We start from the raw sequence: 19,776 nt of genomic DNA on the forward strand, positions 1-19,776 counted from the left end.
CTTCTTTTGTTTCCTACAATTTCTTTTTGAAATTTTATACTGCTGATTTTATTGATGATTTTCCCCTCCATTTTTAATAACAAATAGAGCAGAACTTTCAGATCACTATCTCTAACCTGAGGCCTCTCATTCTTTCTTTTGATCACTGGCTCTCCATTTCTTCTTCTTGCTCTTGTTGGAATACTCCTCTAATTCTTTGCTACCCTGTTTCAGCTGAAACTCTTACATTTGACATTATGTTTTGCCTGTTCACAATCCTTCTCAGTTTTTGATCTATGACAGCAGTTTTTCATAGACACATGGTGACATTTTTTGATTAGTAGCCCCTAGAGAGTAATCTTGCCAGGTTGTTATAAATATTAACAAATTATATCACTTTCTTCCCTTTTCCTGCTATTTTATTGATAAACTGAAAGCATTTGTCATATGTTTTCTTCCTGGATTCTCTATTGATGAAAGAAGAACTAGCACAGAGAGAGGGATAAAGAAATTAATGGCATGAAAAGAGGAACTGGAATCACTTTTTAATGGATTACAGAGTGGACAAGTCTGAATTCAGTATTAACCATGCTTTGAGCAGCAGGTTGGACAGTGTGATGTCCTGAAATCCCATCCAACTGAAATTATTCCTTGATTCTGTGGTCCAGATGTGAAATATTTTTTACAAAAGAAAATTATTCAAGCATCAGTTTGAATTTTTAAAAAGAGCATTGGCCCAAGAACTCCAGAAGACCCCAAGGAAAGGAACATCGCCATTAGCTTCTGTGCCTATTTTAGAAAGAAGTCAATACTGGGCATGCAGATATGGGGTGGAGGTCCAGGAATAATCCATCCCTTTGGTCAGCGTCAGTGCAGCTAAGGGTGGTTGCAATTTCCTCTGGAAGATCCCAGTCCAGTCCTGTACCTCAGCTTCCCTGAGAGGTTCTGCTGCAATGAGACTTACTTGTTTTCTCAGCTCATACAGACCTAAAAATAAAATTCTTGCTAAAAGCTTTGCTCAGTGTAACTGCTTGCAGCAATTACTATTAGACATTTTAATAGAACATTTAGTATTAAAGGTTAAAGTAGGTGGGAGTTTGATACCTGTGTTAGAATTGATTTCATATTAGGAAGCGATTATTGATATGCTGTGCATAGCTGTCTGCAAAACTGACACCTGTGCAAGCAGCAATTTCTTGCCCTGGTGATATTTTTTCATGTGCAGCGATCATTCCTTCTTGAGATGTCTATCATAACATGAAGTAGTGTCTCCATATCAGTAAATGACGCTTCACAAATAATGGGAATATAGATTCTGGTGTGTGTTCATCTTTTTTTTCTCATTGTTGCCATATTTTTCGAAGTTAGAAAATGTGGAAGCACTAATAGACTGATTCTAGCAACCAGCAAAATTTCACTACTTTCCTTTCCAATAAATTATTTTGTATAGTCATTTAATTTAATTATTTGAAACAAAATACTTTAGTTGTATTACTGAAATTATTTCTAGCAATAATTCTGCTCTGTGGAAGAAAATGGGCCTTTCATATTTAAAATAAATTTTCCTACAGTAAAATTGGGTTCTTATTCAAAGTACATACTGCACTAAACCAATTGCCTTGCACCTTTAATATAAGCTGCAAACCTTTATGTGTCAATTTATCAAAATCAAAGGTTTTAAATCCTATCAATATAATTACTTTTGAATTTTATCTCATAGTCTATCATACGCTGCTTTTCATTATCAGAGAATTTTTTATAATGTAATTGTTTTCTGCAGATCTGAGAATAATTTCCCCTATGTTATCCTACTGAAAAATCTCAAATTCTGATTTTGAATATAAGTAGATGAGTATATTCAGTTTTACTGTTTTAACACTACTGTACTAACATCTAAATCTTAGAAACTTCAAGTCTATTTAAAGGTTCTTTACTGACAAGGAAAGTCTTCGAAAGAAGCCATTCTTTCATTAAGTCATAACTAATTGGGTATTGAAAAAGTGAGGTAGAAATACATTTCTGACATAATTGACATCTATGTTTTCAAATTATGTTTATTTTCCAAGAATTCTAAAGATAGGCTGACTATTTTAAGTCAAAACAAAGGACACCTTCATAATTGTAAAAAACACCTTATTTTCCTACTGTTGACTTCGTTATGCTAAGTAAAGACTCCGGAAAAGCCATAGTCTTTTCTAAGTGGTAGAACCTCCCCAGTAACAAATGTAAGGCCAACATACAGTAGGAATTAATGAGTGGAGATGTAAGAAAAAAGAATGTTTTAAAGTGAGCAGGCTTAGGTGATATTTGGTGCATTTCATTTACTGGAATTGTACCTTTAGTGTATAAATTCAGATGAAGTTTTGAAAATCAGAACAAGATGTCTTTTCCCCAATCCTTGCACTCTGCGAGCATGATCTAGAGCAAACTCCCAGTGCTGTCAGTCCCCTTGTATTCAGTGTGTTTTGCTCCTTCTGGTAAAACAAGTTAGGGCCTGCCTGTTGAGGGCGTGAAACCTGATTTTGTTTAGGAAAATTTAATATGTGGATATTAAAAGCATTCAAGAACAATTCTGCACTTCTTCAAAGGCTGTTAAAGATAGTCTTCTTGCGGAGATAAAGAGTAGGCGGCATGAAATGCAGCAGAATTATGCAGTAGACTGATGCCTTTCTCAAACTGCTATTAAAATCACTATCCACACAGTGTGGAGAAACCAAATCATTTAAGCAGCCAAATCAGCTCCTACTCGCTTCATTCTTGACTGCGCAGCTCAACATGTAAGATCACTGTGCAGAGGGTGTTTGTGCATCTCCTCACAAGCAGATGTAGAGACTGGGAAGCTCCTCCTCTTGTCTGCATTCTTCCTTAGGAGCATCAGCACCCTTTCAGTGAAGGCACTTTTAGATTGGACACTGTAGATGTTTAACTTATCCCTTTGAAAATTGCCAAGATTGGATTTATTAAAAGAACCACTGCCATGTGTAAACATTTTGAGCAAGTTTGCCAAGTTATTAATCTTCATGGTTTCAAGTCCAAAGCGAGCAAAATGCAGTTTGAAACAGCAAATCTTACCTGATCCACAGACTGGCACTTGACAGTGGCCAGTCCCCAACATGAAAAAGACAGACACATTTCATGGAATGAAATAGTAATTTGAGGCCACAATGTGTGAGCCCAGGCCATATAAGCAGAGTGATTGAGCTGCAATCCCAGCATACTGTTGGGTTTTATCTCTGTGGTGTATCAACAAGGGACAAGCTTTTACAATTCATGTTTTACTCTTGGGCAGTTTACAACTCACTGTATCTTCCAGGAAAAACTTTAGATACTTTTCTGTAGTACTAAATTCTTTATGAAAAAAACAGTCAATCACTGCAAGAACATAGTTGTGAATTTCGTGCAGTTTACAGTGTAGGTATCTCTGCATTTCTAAGATGAAAGACAGAAAGTCGAGCTGTTTGGAGACATTTATTTTTAATGTTTTGTTGCTGCTAAAGTAGATAGAAAGACTCTGCAATCTTCCTCTTGAAAGGCTGAGGGAATAAGATTTTTTTCTGGAGAATTAATTTTATCTCCACCGCAATTCTTTTATTGTGATGATATTAACATTTTAAAACCCTTCTGTAATTTATATTAAAAGGAAAAAAAATTCTTAACTCCACTTCTCTTTTGGCCTAACCTTGTGTATTTCATCCCAGCATGCTTTTGATATGCAGCCATCACTGGAGATCTACTAAATATTTACTGATTCCAGAGCTATGATATATTTCCTTACAGTTTTTTGACCTTCCAACTAATACTGCAAATATTTGGCAATGGATATTTGCCATTCTCTTAGGTGTTAATTTAATTTTAACTTTTGTAAAGAAGAGAAAAAAGCAAGCATTAAGGCTGTGAAGGGGATTTGCTCTGTGAGGCTGAAGGAGGCATTCCTATAGGAAGCAGAGGTTGAAGAAGTAATTGTCAAGACTTGGCTGGAGCAGAAGGGAGGAGGTTAGTAGTAAGAAAGACTTGAGTGGGCATCTGCCTTGAAAAACTTCCTCATGGATCTCCCTTCTTGCTCCTTTATCATATACAAAGGTTCCACATTATTTCTGCACAAGGAAAGGATGAAGGCAGCAGTGTGAGGTACCTGGCCAGTAGAAGGTGTCTCAAACTCAGTTTGAGAGAGGATTTTGGAGAAAGAGACACAATAAAATAGAATCTTAAGGAGAGAGCAGTGACATTTGCATTACTGAGGAGTACAGCCTAAGTAAACAAGTCTGTGAAACTATGAAGATAAAAGAGCATTATCCCCATCCCTACCCCAGAAAGGCAGTGGTTTTCAAATAAATTGAGGGTAATTCTATAGAATTGGAGTGCTGTTCTTGAAAGATCCCAGCAAAACAGGGACTATACCTGAAATCTGAAAGGCTGAGCTGCTTGCAGAAAGGCTACCTCCTGCATTTTAAGAGAGGTGATAGTCTGAGATGATGCCCATGTGTATGTATGGGCCCCAAATTCCTAGCGTTTCCTTTAAAACCAGTATAAAATAAGTAATCCCATGGATCACTTTACTGCACACACATTTTCCAGAAATAAGTATGATGACCACTGACATAGATGTGCTTGAAACCATAACATTTTCTAATAGTTTTAAGTTTTAATGCAAGTTTAATAAAGACTCATAAAAGAATCATGCTCTCTTTAATCGATTGCAAATGCTTATAATTACCCTGAGGCTGTTTTCAGCTGCTTGATGACTATAATATTCTCAAGTCTGTCTCCAGACAGTCTTAAAACTGTTTATTACTCATCTGGCTCTTTGCCAGCTTCCCATACTCATTTGCTTCACTGTGCCTCAATAAACATGTAATTAATTCAAGCTCATTACTGAACTTTTTTTTTTCCATTAGTATTTATTACGTCATTCAGATAAGGAAAGGAGCATTAATTTTCATCTGAGTAACTTTAGTGTGTCAGTTGAGAACTTCTGTCACTACTTTCATTTGCTGATTGACTTTACCACTGCAAATTGAGTATATAATGTGGACGAGCCTAAAATAATTCAAGTTCTGAATTATTCTATAAAGTTTCTCTAGTGGAAAAGTGGACATGCTTCTACTTTTCAGCCACAAAACTCTTGGAGGAATGTATTGCAGGAACTATAAGGGAATATATAAGAAGATAAGAGAGTGTTTGTCACTCCCTCATGTTGCAGTCCTTAGAGAGGGGATGGGTAAAGCGTTCAAAGGTTTTGCCTGACAGTCCTGTCTTGTGTTGGCAAGCTGGGGCCAAAATAAAACTGTAGGTGTTCTCCCAGTATCTGTGCAGTGGGAAAACTCTGTAAATGAGGTGTTACTTTGAGGTTTTGCAGAGATAAGTGATTTCATTTGAATATGCAGCCTGCGTCAGAAGAACAGTGATTGATTTAAAGAAAAATTGAATACCTGAAGCTTGTACTGATATCTGCTACTGTTTGCTAAGTATTTTTCAACTCTCAAGATATTGTTCTATCTTCTCAGAAGTATTAAAATTAAGTTTGTAACTTTATATTTTGGCAGCTAAATAAATGAACAGTAATCAAATGAGGAAACTTTTGAGAGAAGTAATTTTTGCACATTGAATTGAAGAAATTATATCACCAATGGGAAAAAAAGCATGAATTTGGCATAATAACATCCTAAATGTCAATTAATCATAAATTGAAAAGAAAAATTATCTATGAGAGTTTAACCAGTCAAGAAAAAGGAGGCAGAGAGACAGGAAAGAGCTAGAAAGTATTTATAGCAGTATTCCTAAATCTTAGTTTATCAGCTTCACTTTCATAGGTTATGTTCTTCATAGCACCAGTTCACTCATAAAATTTTCCTCTTTCTATACTGTAATTTTTTAATCAACTGGCAATGTTCTTTAGGAAGACATTGATGCAGAGGCAGAGAACAGTTTGTCTTAAGGAAGTTTGTAACACACATGCAATCATGGAATGGCTTGGGTTGGCAGGGGCCTTAAGAGCCATTTAGTTCCAATGGCCTGCCATGGGCAGGGATACCTCCACTAAACCAGGTTTCTCAGAGCCTCATCCAACCTGACCTTGAACACCTCCAGGGATGGGACGTCCACAGCTGTGGGAACCTGTGACAGTGCTTTACCACCTTCATAGTCAAGAATTTCTTCCTAATATCTAATCCAAATCATCCCTCTTTCCTTTTGAACTCATTCCTCCTCCTATCGCTATAGTTCCTAGGGCAGAGTCCCTCTCTGGCTCCCCTGTAGCCCCACCTTCAGGTACTAGAACATTGTTATGAAATCTTCACACAAGCTTCTCTTCTGCAGGTTGAACCCTAACTTTCTCAGCCTGTCAAATATTCACAAATTATTCACTGCAAGGACATTCTCTTAGTCATTCTTTACTCCATCTCCCTAGAAGGGGATGCACAATTCCTCATGCTTATGAGAACCAGCAGGGAGTAGCAGTGACTTACAGGTAGAGCTGGTGAATTGCACAGACAGGCTTATTAAAAAAAAATAAATATATATATATGTAGTTGCTCTTTAATAAAGAATTTTATCTACACAGAAATACAAAGTTCTGTCATACAGGATTTGCACATAATTTTTAAACTTTGGCATGATTTGAAGGCACTATGCAGGGAAAATTCATTTCTTTGCAAGAGGTTGTTTCACTCAAAGGCAAGCCATAGAAGCCTTTTGGAAATCTCTAAAGAAAACTGTAGTCAAAAGGGAATTGAATGAAGATATAGAAAACAGGTTATACAGTCAAAAGTACATGGATAGAATATATTGCCATGTCAGCCTTCACGAGTGATCACAATCTGACTTCCTTTCTATTTTTTAAGAAGCTACAGTAGCAGCAGATACTCTGAAGGATTAGTTCTAGCTTCATTCTTATTTATCTTTTGTATTCTTTGCTTTTTTCCTCCTTCTTTCCAGTCAAAAAAAAAAAAAAAAGAAAAAAGGAAAAAAGAAACTCAAAGGAAGCATCTTGTGTCAACACTCAGTAAGGTTCTAAACCAAAGTCTTGTAGGATTTAAAAACTGCAAATGTTGTTATCTTTCTTCCAACACAGATTCAGCTTCTCAAGACTATCTGTATTGATTTTGTTTATTTAAAGGAGAACTTCTAATAACTCAAAATGTGACACAAAAGTAGCTAATGTGAATGACATTTGAACAAACCTTTAAAATAGGGATTACATAGACACTACTAGTGACAAAATATTTCATATCAAACAACAAAAATTGAAATCACCTACTTATATTTTAATTTGAAATGGAAATATCTTCAGAAAAGAAAAAAGTATACAAGTGTATTTTTGTCATTTTTCTCAGTTCAGTGATTTTAAAAAAATTGAGACAATTTGTTGTCTTCTTTTTTATGTGTACAATTTCAGAAAATTGTAAGTAAGGGGGGAAAAGACCCCAGTAGTTTGTGCCATTTACAAATGTTCCATTTCTCCTAAGATATATGTCCACTTCCTTAGGTTGCAGAAATTCTGATAATATAAATGAGATTTTGTATGTAATTAAACATTTGGGCTTGAATTTACTTCTCATTAGTTTGAACTACTGCTATATTCTCTCAAGTTAGATCATCCAGCTGAAATTGCTCTGGTAACTGATCCTTCTTAGTTCCCAAATGATAATATGAAAGAGCTGGGATGATTTTTTTTTTTTATTAATTTTAATTTGGAGGTACAACAAATCACATACAAGATGATTAATGAGAGGAAATCCCACTGTTGTGAAAGTAAAATGAAGGACTGTTACTCAATTATCCTGCTAAATTGTTGTTTTCCTCTATCTGGATCTTAACCATGTTAATAGAGATCAACATGTGCACAGGAATGCAAACACTTTGCACAAGTCTTTGTGTTACATAGGGCCGGGGCACCATAAGAGTCCAGCTGAAGCTGTACACCTCCCTAGTGTACAGTGCATTACCACAGTTAATAGTTGCTGTCATGTTATCCAGTGATGTGGAAGAAAGAATCACTGTGGTAAATTGTAAAGCTATTCTTGATAAGAATTTGAACAGTGTTATTTGTTATACAATGAGTTTTCTCATCATCTGCACAAATAAAGTGGTCTTTTGTGCAAATCAGCCAGTGAATATTTATGACAGACACATTCACCTTTGCCATCACAGCTGAATCAGTTGGTATTTATCAGCCAGATACTCTGAGGAGAATGTTCTCAGATCTGAAATGCCATCAGAGGGAGGATGAGCTAATGACTGTAAGCTAGGCTTGAGATAACCGAAGTGCACAGCAAGTGCCTTGTGATTTAGGTGGAACACAATGATACAGGTGGATTGATTAATTTATTACCATTAGTGAATAGTGCCATCTTTCTCATCTCCTGATAACAGTGTGATAAGAAAAAAAAATTATGAACTTTGTATCTACTTGTAGATGTTTCTTTTTAATAAGGTTGTAAGAGGTACTTAGCTTATGAGTTATTTAATATTTGCCATTCATTTTATTCAAGTTATAAAATTTTCACTGCATATGCATCCTGGTATTCCTGTATGAGATGCCTGAAAAGCAGTATATTTTGTTCTCAGATGACCTGATTATTAGGCTTTCTAATATGGATTTCTAAAATGGATTAGGGGACTTGCTCCCTCTGTATAAAACAGAGATGGCAAAGGAAAGTTATGGGAGGCCAGAGAGAACAAAAAAGTGATATGAGATGTGGTCCCATGATTAAACAAAACCTTGTGAAAGAATCATAGAATGCTCTGAGTTAGAAGGGACTCACAGGCTCATTCAAGTCCCCCCCCTGGGCCCTGCTATGAACAACCCCACAAGTCACACCATGTGCCTGTGCTTTTCCAGTAAATAGTTCTTATGGTTTATGTTAGGTAAGGTCTGAGTCTTCCTGCCAGGCTGCTCATTTAAGATTTAGACCTATAGTCTGTGAAGGGCACTTTTCCTGAGCATGCTCTGTGTTTAAGATACTCAGATGTTTCTTGTGCTTTCTTCAGTATCATAAAGATTGTTCAGTGAGAAGAAGGTGTGTGAGTTCATGCTTCATTTCCTAAATTCTTTCTTAGGTCACCGTAGCTGACACAGTAATGACAAGTTTGGTGAAGCTGTCACCTGAATTCAGATCTGAGCTGGAGCAGTGTTACACTGAGTACCTGCAATTGAATATATCAGCCAGGTCTGCAGAGCTTCAGCGGCACTGGGCCTTGAGCTCTCCTCTGCAGGCTGCTCTGCATGTGCGCCTCAGCTGTGACCGCAGCCAAGCTGGTGTGCCCAGTGCCAGACCAGCTGTGCACCACCAGTGCAGGCCATAAGACCTCCCTGTAGACCTCTGCCTTGTGGCATGTTATGTATGCCCAGGAAGGACATTTCCAACAGAGACCTTGATAAATTTTGCTTGCTTTGTTTATTGGCATTTCCAAGCCAACTTCATGGTCTCTTAAATTGAGAACAGTTTTGGTTATAAGAGAATGTTTGGGAATGTTTCTTATAAATTTCCAACCTGGTGTAACCCAGTAGGTGATGGTGACTACAGAAGGGTACTCTGTTCTTGTGCACATGTGTGTAGTCTGGAAGTGATGGCTGTCCAGTAAAAAATAGGAAATGCAATACTAAATAATAGTGGCATTGAGTTGGTAGAGGAGATAGCAACTTTGGCCTTAACATTGATCTGTCTTTACGTGCTAACTTTGGCTTTGATCACTAAGGAGAATGATTAATACTGGTGATAATGGGGAAACTCTTCTGAATTTCTGGCAATGACTATGACTCATCTGATTTAAATAGAAAGTAGAAATGTGAATTCTGGCTGGGCAACAGGTTGGTTGGCTAGCAAATTCAGGGCAAGAAACACCTGTGTTCCAGACATGACCAGTCTTGTGTCTCCTTAGCAAAGCCATCTGTGCCACAGGTTGATTGCCAGATTTTTCTGCAGAAGGAGTTTATCTATTAGAAAGATGATTCTGCAGTTCGGTGTGGATATGGGCCACTTGCAGACAATCCACGCAGGAAAGATAATGCTGCCCATTCAGTGGCAGCATCTGTTCTTTGGCATACGCTATGAATATGATCACTGCTAGTGACTCACTGCTGAAATATTGGAAGTACATCATGCTTTAAATAGCATTTAAATTGCAGGGTGTTTTAAAGTGCTTTCTGCTGTTTCACAACAGCAGGTGAGCACCACCAATACCACCATAATGCTACGGGTAAGCTGAGGTATGACCAAAGTCTGTGTTTATTTCCTGCCCATGTCTCTGTGTTGTACCAGTGCCAAAGACAGAAGTAATAAAGAAGAAGTGGGAATCCTGGTTTGGAACATTTTCCATTAGAATGGTGGTGTTTTCCTAATAGCATGTCACACAGATGCAATATGGTTGGCAGAGTCACCTAATAAATGTAGAGAAAAATACCGGATCTCCTTTGTCACATCATTTAGTGAAGAATCAATCTAATTGTTTCATTGTTTAAATGCAGGTCGTCATTGCAAAGAAAACCATTTGATCCTATAAATCTGGCTTCTGGGTTAATACAGATTATGCAGAATATCAGTCAATAACTCCAGTGTGTTTATAAATTCAGGTCAAGTGAAATTATGTTCTTGTTTTGACAAAGGACCAATGAAACTTTGTTTAGAGGTTCCTGCTTACTCTGTTCTGGTGTCAGAAAATATATTCATTTATGAGAGAGAATTTAAGTCTTTAAAAAGGCTTTCATAGCCTAAGTAAATTTTCTTCCTGATATTTTGACAGCATATTTAGATCCCATCTCCATGTGTTCCTTGTGCTTCAGTGATTTTGACTTCAACTTATTATTTGATTAAGTTAGTCTGGATCCTGAGTAATCCTCAGAGTCTGTGAGCCTCAAGAACTTTAGAATGAAGGGGTTAAAGTAGAAAGAAGTTATTTTATCATTTGCATAAAACTAGACATATTTGTAGCACTTCAAATAATCTTGTTGGTATTTAAAGTGCCAAAAATTTCTAACATCTCTGATTAGATTGAATCTAATTTTCCTGATTTAGATATCAAATATAAGCTGTAATTAGTATCTGATTCTCTTATGGAACTTTATTTTTAGGGCATGCATGTATTTTATTCACAGTTAAACTATCCTACAAGTGTTTAGTAATACTGATATTTTAGCAGTGTCTAGAGAGTGAGGTTTTGGTGATGAATCTCTAAAATAGCCTAAATACCTAAAATACCATTTCTTTCCAGTTCATGGTATTTTGGAGCTCTAGACAGAAGATCTAGCTTGCCGATTGTGACAGACTTCCAGGACTAACCCTGTTGGAATACTCTTGTGTACTGTTTGATTATAAGCTATTACATGGCTATTTCTTCATAATTTGAAGCATCTCAGTAAACTGGTGCTGGAGGAAGACAGCTATCTGTAATATTCTCTGGTTAGTTGATCTCTGCTGTTGATGCAGGCAGAGCATTTTTTCTCCTGTGCAGACTGAACCTTGTTTTCCTAATACTGCTGTCATCCCCCATAAGAAGAGCAGGGGAAGTCAGTAGGTCAGGACAAAAGATCTGAGTAGCCAAGCTGTTGTGAAAATCTAATTGGAAGCTTTCTCAACTATAAGATGTCTCATGCAAACACATGATAAGCCTGTAGCTTCAGGTCTGACCATTCCCCTGGAAAATGAGTGATTGAGGCAAGCAAAGAAGGAACTTTGAGGAATTCTGAGGAATTCCCTGAGAGACTGGATCTAAGACTATGCATCTAGGAGAGACCAGATTGAGTATTCTAATGGGAGAAATATTTTCTGGTGATTTTAACCACAAATGTCCTCCTAAACCTGAGGAACCTTTATTTTTTGAAGAACTGTTTCTTTAGAAACAATCTATTTATGTGGGGTTGCTGATTTCCTTTCTTTTTCTCTTTTCCCTTTCCCATAGTGTGTGTTGTGTTGACTTTAGGGCTGTTTCTTTCTCCCCTAACCAAGAGCAGTTGGGTGTGTGGGAGGCTTGCGTGCCGGTAGGGAAGGAAGGATGTTCTGCTGAGTGTCCTCTGGAGCAGCAGGTCAGAGCAACTGCTGGAGGGAAGAGTCACCTTAGGCAACTGTTGGCTTAGCTCCTGAAAACAGATTGAGAATCTGCAGTGGTGACTAGAGGTCAAATACTGAGGACTCAGTGAGGCTGAAGGGATTTTCCTGAGATCCAGAAGGTCCTGATCTGACTTGTGTAGTCATGGAATGATTTTAATTTTTAACCATGAACTTTGGAGTTTTAGTTAAAACCATTCAACAGCGCAGAGGAAAGGAAAAGTCAAGCATGCTTGTGGAATTCAGTACTGGAAAAAGCCCTTCCAAAAGCTTGGGCCAGCTAGAGGCAGCATAGCAATGAAGATTACCCAGACTTTTCAGTTTGGTAGACTATAAATATATTACAAGCCAGGTAGTAAACTCAGTCAACATTTTGCTGATCAAGTCTTCCTAATTCATTCTTAAAGAAGGGTTTACCCAGAGTAAGCCAGAAAGCTCTACAGGAGAAGTGTGCTGGGGAAAATTTACTAAACTCAGCCAGTGGTATCAGATGAGACCAGGAAGTATCACTGCAAACAACTGTATATCTGGCTTTTGTTTTGTTTTTGAAGAAAATAAATAGTTGTGAAGTTTAGAGCAACATCAAGACTTTTTTTATGAGTGAACTGCCCAAGCTTCGCTTAGATACATCAAGCTACATAGCATGGATAACACAGTTTTGAGTTTCACAAAAGAAAACAATCGGCTTCCTGCCTTTCTCATCCTCAGTTGTCCTCCAACAACCCTTGCCTGAAGGAAGAATTGTGTATGATGGTCACCATGGTCTCATTGCCCTGTATGGATTTTAGTTGTGGAAGTCCTTTAGGAAAAATTAGGACCAAGTGTTATGGTTGAATGGCCAAATTAGGAAAAATTCTAAAAGTGTTTGTAGGTTTGTTTTTTAATGGCTGTTTTGGAGAGTAGCTGTTTTGTGGCCATTCTTTCTCCTGTTTTAGTACTTAACAAAATGCAGTGAGCACAGCTCAGGAAGAGGTTTAATGAATTTTAGGGGAAAGCCTGTAGGGATCTACCTGACATAAAGTTTCTGTGAGATACATGGAACCGTTACTTGTGTCTTTTTTTCCACTTACCAATTAACATCTTGTTTGCCTTCTGTTTTTTCTAGATATCCGTGGAATACAAGAATTTTTAGACAAAGTATCTCAACAGGGAATGGATGTAGCATTACAGAAAGTAGAAAACAACATCAATAAAATGATCACGGGGCTCTTTGCCACTATGAGAATAGAAGAACTGAACCGCTACCGGGATACCCTGAGACGGGCCATTCTCATAATGAACCCTTCCACTGCCAAATCATTCCTGACAGAGGTATATATTTTAATGACAGGTTATCTTCTTGTTTTGCTGACCAAGACCACAGTGGTGTGTCAAAAAATTTAGTTTATTTGACTTCATAATGTTAATTAAAAAATCCCAGGTAAGCCCCCCAAGTAAAAGTTTAAATATTCTCCATTCAAAGATTAGCATGCAAGGGTGTTTATTCGTGCTCCTAAATGTGCATGTACATTTAAAGAGAGAACAAGTAAAACCGCGTCCCGCATGAGCAAAAGCACTTAGGAAATATGCAGAAGAATTACCCCTCAGGCTTCTGTTTGAAGCTCAAAGGTATTGTATTTCCATTGTGACACCCACTACTGAAACATTTACAGCTAAAACTTTTATTATTTAGAGAAATATATATAATATGTATTTGTGTATAAAATGTGTTTATCAAATCAAAATTCTATTTCAGCATAAAATGATGTTGATGTTTTGTGCCACTGAGTAGTAGTAAGAAGTAGTGGAATATATGGAAGATTTGATTTGCATGAAGAATTTGAGATGATAGTCGAAAGTCATGGTTTCAAGTAATATGGACCAGATTTTCAAAAGATTCTTAGGGATTTAGAGACAGAAGACCTACATATTGCATTTGACTTTGAGCTGTACAATCTTTTTTCATGAGTGGTATGGTTCTTTTTACATGGCACTGTGCTGTTTCACATGTGGTTTTGCATGCATGTGTATTCTTCATCATCAACCAAAGCTTTAAAATCTCTGTTTTGTTCCATAGAAATACACTTTCTCTCTTCAATAATTTATCTTTGGATCTGTTTCTGACTTGCATTACTTTTCTTCTATACTTTGCTATTACCTTGGTCTTGAGAAATTCAACCTTAAAACCTACTTCTGCATAAAAAGTATTGTGTATCCAGTCTCAAGTGAATGCCTTTTACGAACATTAGCTAGAAGTTGGCTTTCTTGGTTTCTTTTTCAAAATTTTGTTTGCCCTTGGTTTGTTTTGGCTGGGTGTTTCACGGTCCTCGTTACACACTTGAAGCTTGCTAATTCTGAGTAATGAGGGTCTGCTCCTCTATCTAAATGTGTGTAGTGGTTCATAAGGTTTAAACAGTTTGTGGGCATATTTACATTGTTCTGCAGTGTTTTCATCACCCATGTCACAAGTATTTTATTTTTTGGTAAGAGGCATTATGAGATATTTCACATTGCAACTTGAAAGAAGCATGGTTGAGGGCTCAAACTACTGTAACGCAGCAAAACAAAACTCCTGCATTGTTCTTACAGAGAAAGATTCTTTTAAAAAACAAGATACATTTTATCATTTATTTTTACACACTTGGGCATAGTAACAAAGTCATTGTCATCTTTTGAAGGTGTTGCCAAGAAAGTAAACAATTTACTTTAGAGTTCTTACTTTGGCACTGGGCATTCAAGACTCCAAAAATCAAAAGACCAGTAAAAAGCCAACTAAACCAAATCCTCAATCCCCCTCCCTCCAAAGAAAATCCTATACTAAGCACCAAAAAAATCCTGAAAAACAAGAGACTCACAATGTTTCTCCTTTTCTGGAGTCTGTAAGTCTACTAGGGAAGGTCACTATCTTCCTATCTTCTGCAACTGTGGTTCAAAGAGAGACTCTCACATCAGATCCATATTGCAGTTTTTTTCCAGGATACCAGCATTTATTTGGAGTATAATATGTGACTGGTAAATTCACAGCAGGAGCCTCTTAATAGGAAGAGTTACTCAAATAGAAGTGTGATTATTGCCATAGCTTATTTGTGTTAGTGACAGGAAATGAACTAAACAAGTGAGCTCCAACACAAAGTCTTTGCACAAGAAGTTTGCAGGGGTTACTTTTCCAATGGATATTAAAAACTGTTATTCTGAGTCTAACCAGCAGCTGTACTATAGGGGCAAAGAAATGATAAAGCTCTATGGACTGCCAATGGGCAAAGATATTCCTAAACAATTTAATGATTATGCTGATTCCAAAACCTGTGCCTTGTGCCTGATCAGTTTAGCTGCGAAACTCAGCATAACCTGGTGGATTTAGCATGTAAACCTTATGATTATAATAAGAAAAAAAAAAAAAAAAACTGCATATGCAAAAAAAGCCCTTGGGCTTTTTCTGCTCATTAGAAGCTTTTGGCTGCCTTGCTTGATTCAGCTGTCTGCTTCTCTCCCCAGACCTCACATAATCTCTGCTGCTTGGTCCCTTCTTAGATGACTGCTCTAGCTGAACCATGTCATTGTCTAGCTGAGAAGAGGGTTCATTCACTCTGCAACAGCTGTAGTAAGCGTGGTCTTGATTACTATGCAAGTAACAACTATTCCAGAGTAAATAGTCAGACATTGGCCTGTGTAAATAAGTAGTCTGTAAACTGGAGTTTGCTTGTAGAATTTATCTTTGTTCAGACTCTTTGAAATTCTGTGTTTGAAATCTTTTTCTTTTTCTTTTTTTTTTTTTTTAATAGTGGTATTGCTTTTTTATGTTAGGCACTTCTTTCTCTCCACTTTTACTATCTCTAGAGCTTGCAGAGATGAGATCTGTGCTTATACACTTAATAAAATGGAGATTAAGAAGTAAATACGCTTCTCTGGCTGTGGAAATAAAAGTCTACCTTCTCTTTAAACAATATGTAATAATTTGCCCTCCATACAGCATGGAAAGACAGGAAGCTCTGGGAGCAAGTATCAATCACAGCATTTCTCTTTTCTGGCTAAAGGATTAATGTGAAGTGAGAGGGAGGGCCCAGCTGGATTCCCATATATCCTTTGTTGCTTTGAGCTGGAGGAGCAGAGGGAAAAAAAATTCTTCTGAAAGAGTGAAATTCACTGGGGCTAAGGAGTGCAGAGGTATGGAGCTAGCAGAGACTGGCACCTGTCCACAGATGAGTTTCTGGCAGCAGGAAAATACTTTGCCAAGGATGTACTGATGACTTGTTCAGTGGTTTTTTGTTTTTTTTGGTTTTTTTTTTTTTTTTTTTTTTTTTTTTTTTTTTTTTTTTTTTTTTTTTTTTTTGATGCAATTCTTCTCTACTCTCCAATAGCTGCCCAGGTCCTACAGGTGAAGCAAAATTTTCCCACTGAAACTTTTCTGATTACTAAATATCCTACTGTCTTGCACAAAATTTGCTATGCTATCTGATAGCACTGGTGATGGATGTGAACTGCGTGTCAGATTTTTACTTTGTTTAGGGGTGGGGACTTTTTTTGCTCATGTTCTTCTGATTTGGGATGAATATGTCAGATAGGAAAAGCCATATAAGGGAAAAATAAGATGCTCTAAAATTAGATGTCTTTGCTAGCTCGGCATCACAACAAAAATCAAGGGCTTCAAAAGTCAAGTGCGAGGAGTCTGGGTAGGAGCAGGATCAGGCCAGGAAAGTCAGATGCCAACAGAGGTTCTGAGGATAACAAAGCAAGTTTGGGAAGCAATACTTTAGGACACAAGCCAGATGTCCTCCACTGGGCCAAAATGCTGGACATCTCTGTTTTCAGTTTTTTTTTCTGTTTAGTTGAGGAAGCTACCTTATCACTTGAGTGCAGAAATGTGAATGTGTTCTGTGTCCTGACTCCAGGAGCTAATAACAGGAATACAAAGAAGGGACAATGAAGAAGCTAATTCATTCATTTACTTATAGAGAAAAACTTCACACATTGAAAATCCAGTAAGCCATGTGTGAAAGAGCCCTAGCATTAGCCTGGGGTTTTGATGGAGTTTTGACAGGCCAAAGTTCTGGAAGGCCTTGGTGTAGGTGCTGAAGAAACTGCTGCCTCCAGCCTCCCCTCAAAGGAGGGATTACCAGCCCAGCAACCTCAGCAGATGTGACTGTGTGTCTTCGTGCCCCTTGCAAGGTCCTTTCTTTACTTCTGTTGCAGAGGTTAGTGACCTCTTACAAAGAGAGTTGAGAACATTTTTTGGCTGGGCCAGCAAGATTCAGCAGTTTATCTAGCAAAATTTTCAGAGCACTGGCAATGTGTATAAGCCAGCAAAGCTCTTTGAGGCTTGACAACCTCAAGCCATCAATGCAGTGAGCATTGACAGTTCCCAGGTTGGAGTCTTCAACTCACTCTACACTGCATGGTTTGTGTAAATGAAAATGTTTGCTATTTATTATTGCAAAGGTTCCACTCTGCAACACACTTGAAGTCACTGAACCCCATCATAGCCAGACTTCAAGCATGCTGGAGATATTGGAAATGTTTACTATTAAACATCTATTGAAAGTTAAACTCATCTGCATGATAGAACTGGGTTATAATTATTGAAAAAGTGTATTCAACAAAACTAGCTGCTGCCAAATCTGGGAGTTGCAGCAAATAAGTCCTGTATGTTGACCTGTGTGTACACTAACTTCTATAGGTACTGTTTTATTTTTTATATTTATTTTCAAAGAAAATTAAAATAATCGTGTAACTTTCAGCTAGTAGATTAGTATAATCTACTACTCATGTTTTTGAAAATAAATTTCCTTTTTTCTATCCCAGCCTAATGTGGGACAGTATTAAAATAAGATTACTTTGAATGAAAAGAAGCTATACTGCTACTTTCATGAATAAAAGAACTCTATAAATGAAATGGTAAAATATACATGGAAAATAGAATTAAGCCTATAAATTAAGTACTGAGGAGTTCTTGCCATGTTGTGGGCAAGTGGAAAAAAAAAAGGAAAGAGTATTTAAGGAGCAAATGTCATTTAAATTGCCTCATGTAATTGAACTTTTGGCATGCTTTTACTCATCATTAGTGTGAATAGAATGAGAACTAATATTTATTCTGTGAAATGAGATTATTCCTGATAGCAAATGCCCTGATTTTTATTATATTTGATTTTTGTGTCTCTGATGAAAATAACAGTTAATTTTAAATGTAATTATTTGAAAAAAATACAGAGTTTTTCATGTAGTGATATAGTTGTTGTTTTACCAGATATTATATCTGATCATGAAGGAAATTGTGAATCTTTTAGATCTGAAGACAGGAATTTGTTTTAGTGTTACACAGTGCTTTAACCAGGCGCATTTCTTTAATCAACTTATCTACTGCGAATTAGGGAAATTTATTCAACTTTTCCAAAAGGTTGATTCAGCCTTTATGTGTCCAAAGTTCATGGCAACTTAATATTTTCTTTTTTTTCTCCCTTTTAAAAAAAATCTTATTTTGTGAATATTTCTCTTTTTATTTTACATATATTCTAAGGACGACTAGGACAAAAATTAGCTGTTTTCTTTTTCTATTCCTTTTTTTATTAATAAGGAAAATTATTTTGTCTTTTGTCAAAAGCATGATATACACATATGAGGTGAAGTGAATGAAGGTGAAAATAGGAGTTAAGAATCTGAGGCACTCGTGTGCCACTTCCACTGAAATCTGCAGTAAAAATTCAAATGTTTCCAGTGGGAGCAGATGGCAATTGATTTTTTTTCAGGTGTGGACAGAAGAGACACATAGAAGGGAGAAGTAGAAGACTCCAGACAAATATCAAGTCCATGTAATTCACATAATTTGCTGACTTTGAAGGGACTCACAGGGATCATCAAGTCCAACTTCTGGTCCTGCATGGGACACACCAAGTCAGAACATGTGCCCGAGCAAGTTGTCTAAATGCTTCTTCTTCTCTGTCAGGCTGGTGCTGTGATCACTTCCCTGGGGATCCGGTTTCAGTGCCCAAACATCTTCTGGGTGAAGAACCTTTTCCTGATATCCAAAATAAACCTCCCCTGATGCAACTTCAGGCCATTCCCTTGGGTTCTGTCACAGGTGACCACAGAGAAGAGATCAGTGCCTACCCCTCCTCTTCCCCTCATTAGGAAGCTGTAACTTCAGTGAGGTCTCGCCTCACTCTCCTCCAGACTGAACGGGCCAAGTCACCTCAGTCTCTTCCCATATGGCCTCTTCTCAAGGCCATTCATGATTTCATAGCCCTCCTTTGGATGCTCTCTAATAGCTTAACACGTTCTTCTATTTCTCCTTTGCCTGGCTGCTGATGCTGTGCCTGATGTCCTCCAGGACAAGGTTGGCCCTCCTGGCTGCTAGGACACTGCTGACCCATGTTCAACTTGCCATGGACCAGGACCCCCAGGTCCTTTTCCATGGCACTGCCTTCCAGCCTCTCATTCCCCAGTCTGTCAGTAGATCCAGGGTTGCCACATCCCAGGTGCAGAATCCGGCACTTTGCCTTATTGAAGTTCACATGGCTGGTGATTGCCCAGTGCTCTGACTCATCAAAGTCTCACTGCAGGGCCTCCCTGCCTTCGAGGGAGCCAACAGCTCCTGCCAGGTTTGCATTGTCTGCAAACTTGCTTAGTATCCCTTCCAGTACTGCATCCAAGTCATTCATGATAATGTTGAAGAGTCCATGGCCTGAGATGGAGCCCTGCGTAACCCCCCTGGTGACAGGTCACCAGTCTGATGTCACTCCATTCACTGTGACCCTTTGTGCCTGACCTGTGGGCCAGTTGCTCA

General features: G+C 37.7%; 1 protein-coding gene across 2 annotated transcripts in view; it reads left to right on the plus strand.

The window, feature by feature from the left end:
* The window catches only part of GRID2 (glutamate ionotropic receptor delta type subunit 2), a 686,989-nt gene that overhangs the window by 402,958 nt on the left and 264,255 nt on the right, over positions 1–19,776 (plus strand). For both annotated transcript variants that reach the window (XM_053941218.1, XM_053941219.1), the window contains one exon: positions 13,126–13,331. In XM_053941218.1, the coding sequence (XP_053797193.1) occupies positions 13,126–13,331 (206 nt within the window). The remainder of the gene's footprint in view (positions 1–13,125; positions 13,332–19,776) is intronic.

This window comes from Vidua chalybeata, chromosome 4, assembly GCF_026979565.1.
Source record: "Vidua chalybeata isolate OUT-0048 chromosome 4, bVidCha1 merged haplotype, whole genome shotgun sequence".
NCBI classification, from domain to species: Eukaryota; Metazoa; Chordata; class Aves; order Passeriformes; family Viduidae; genus Vidua; species Vidua chalybeata.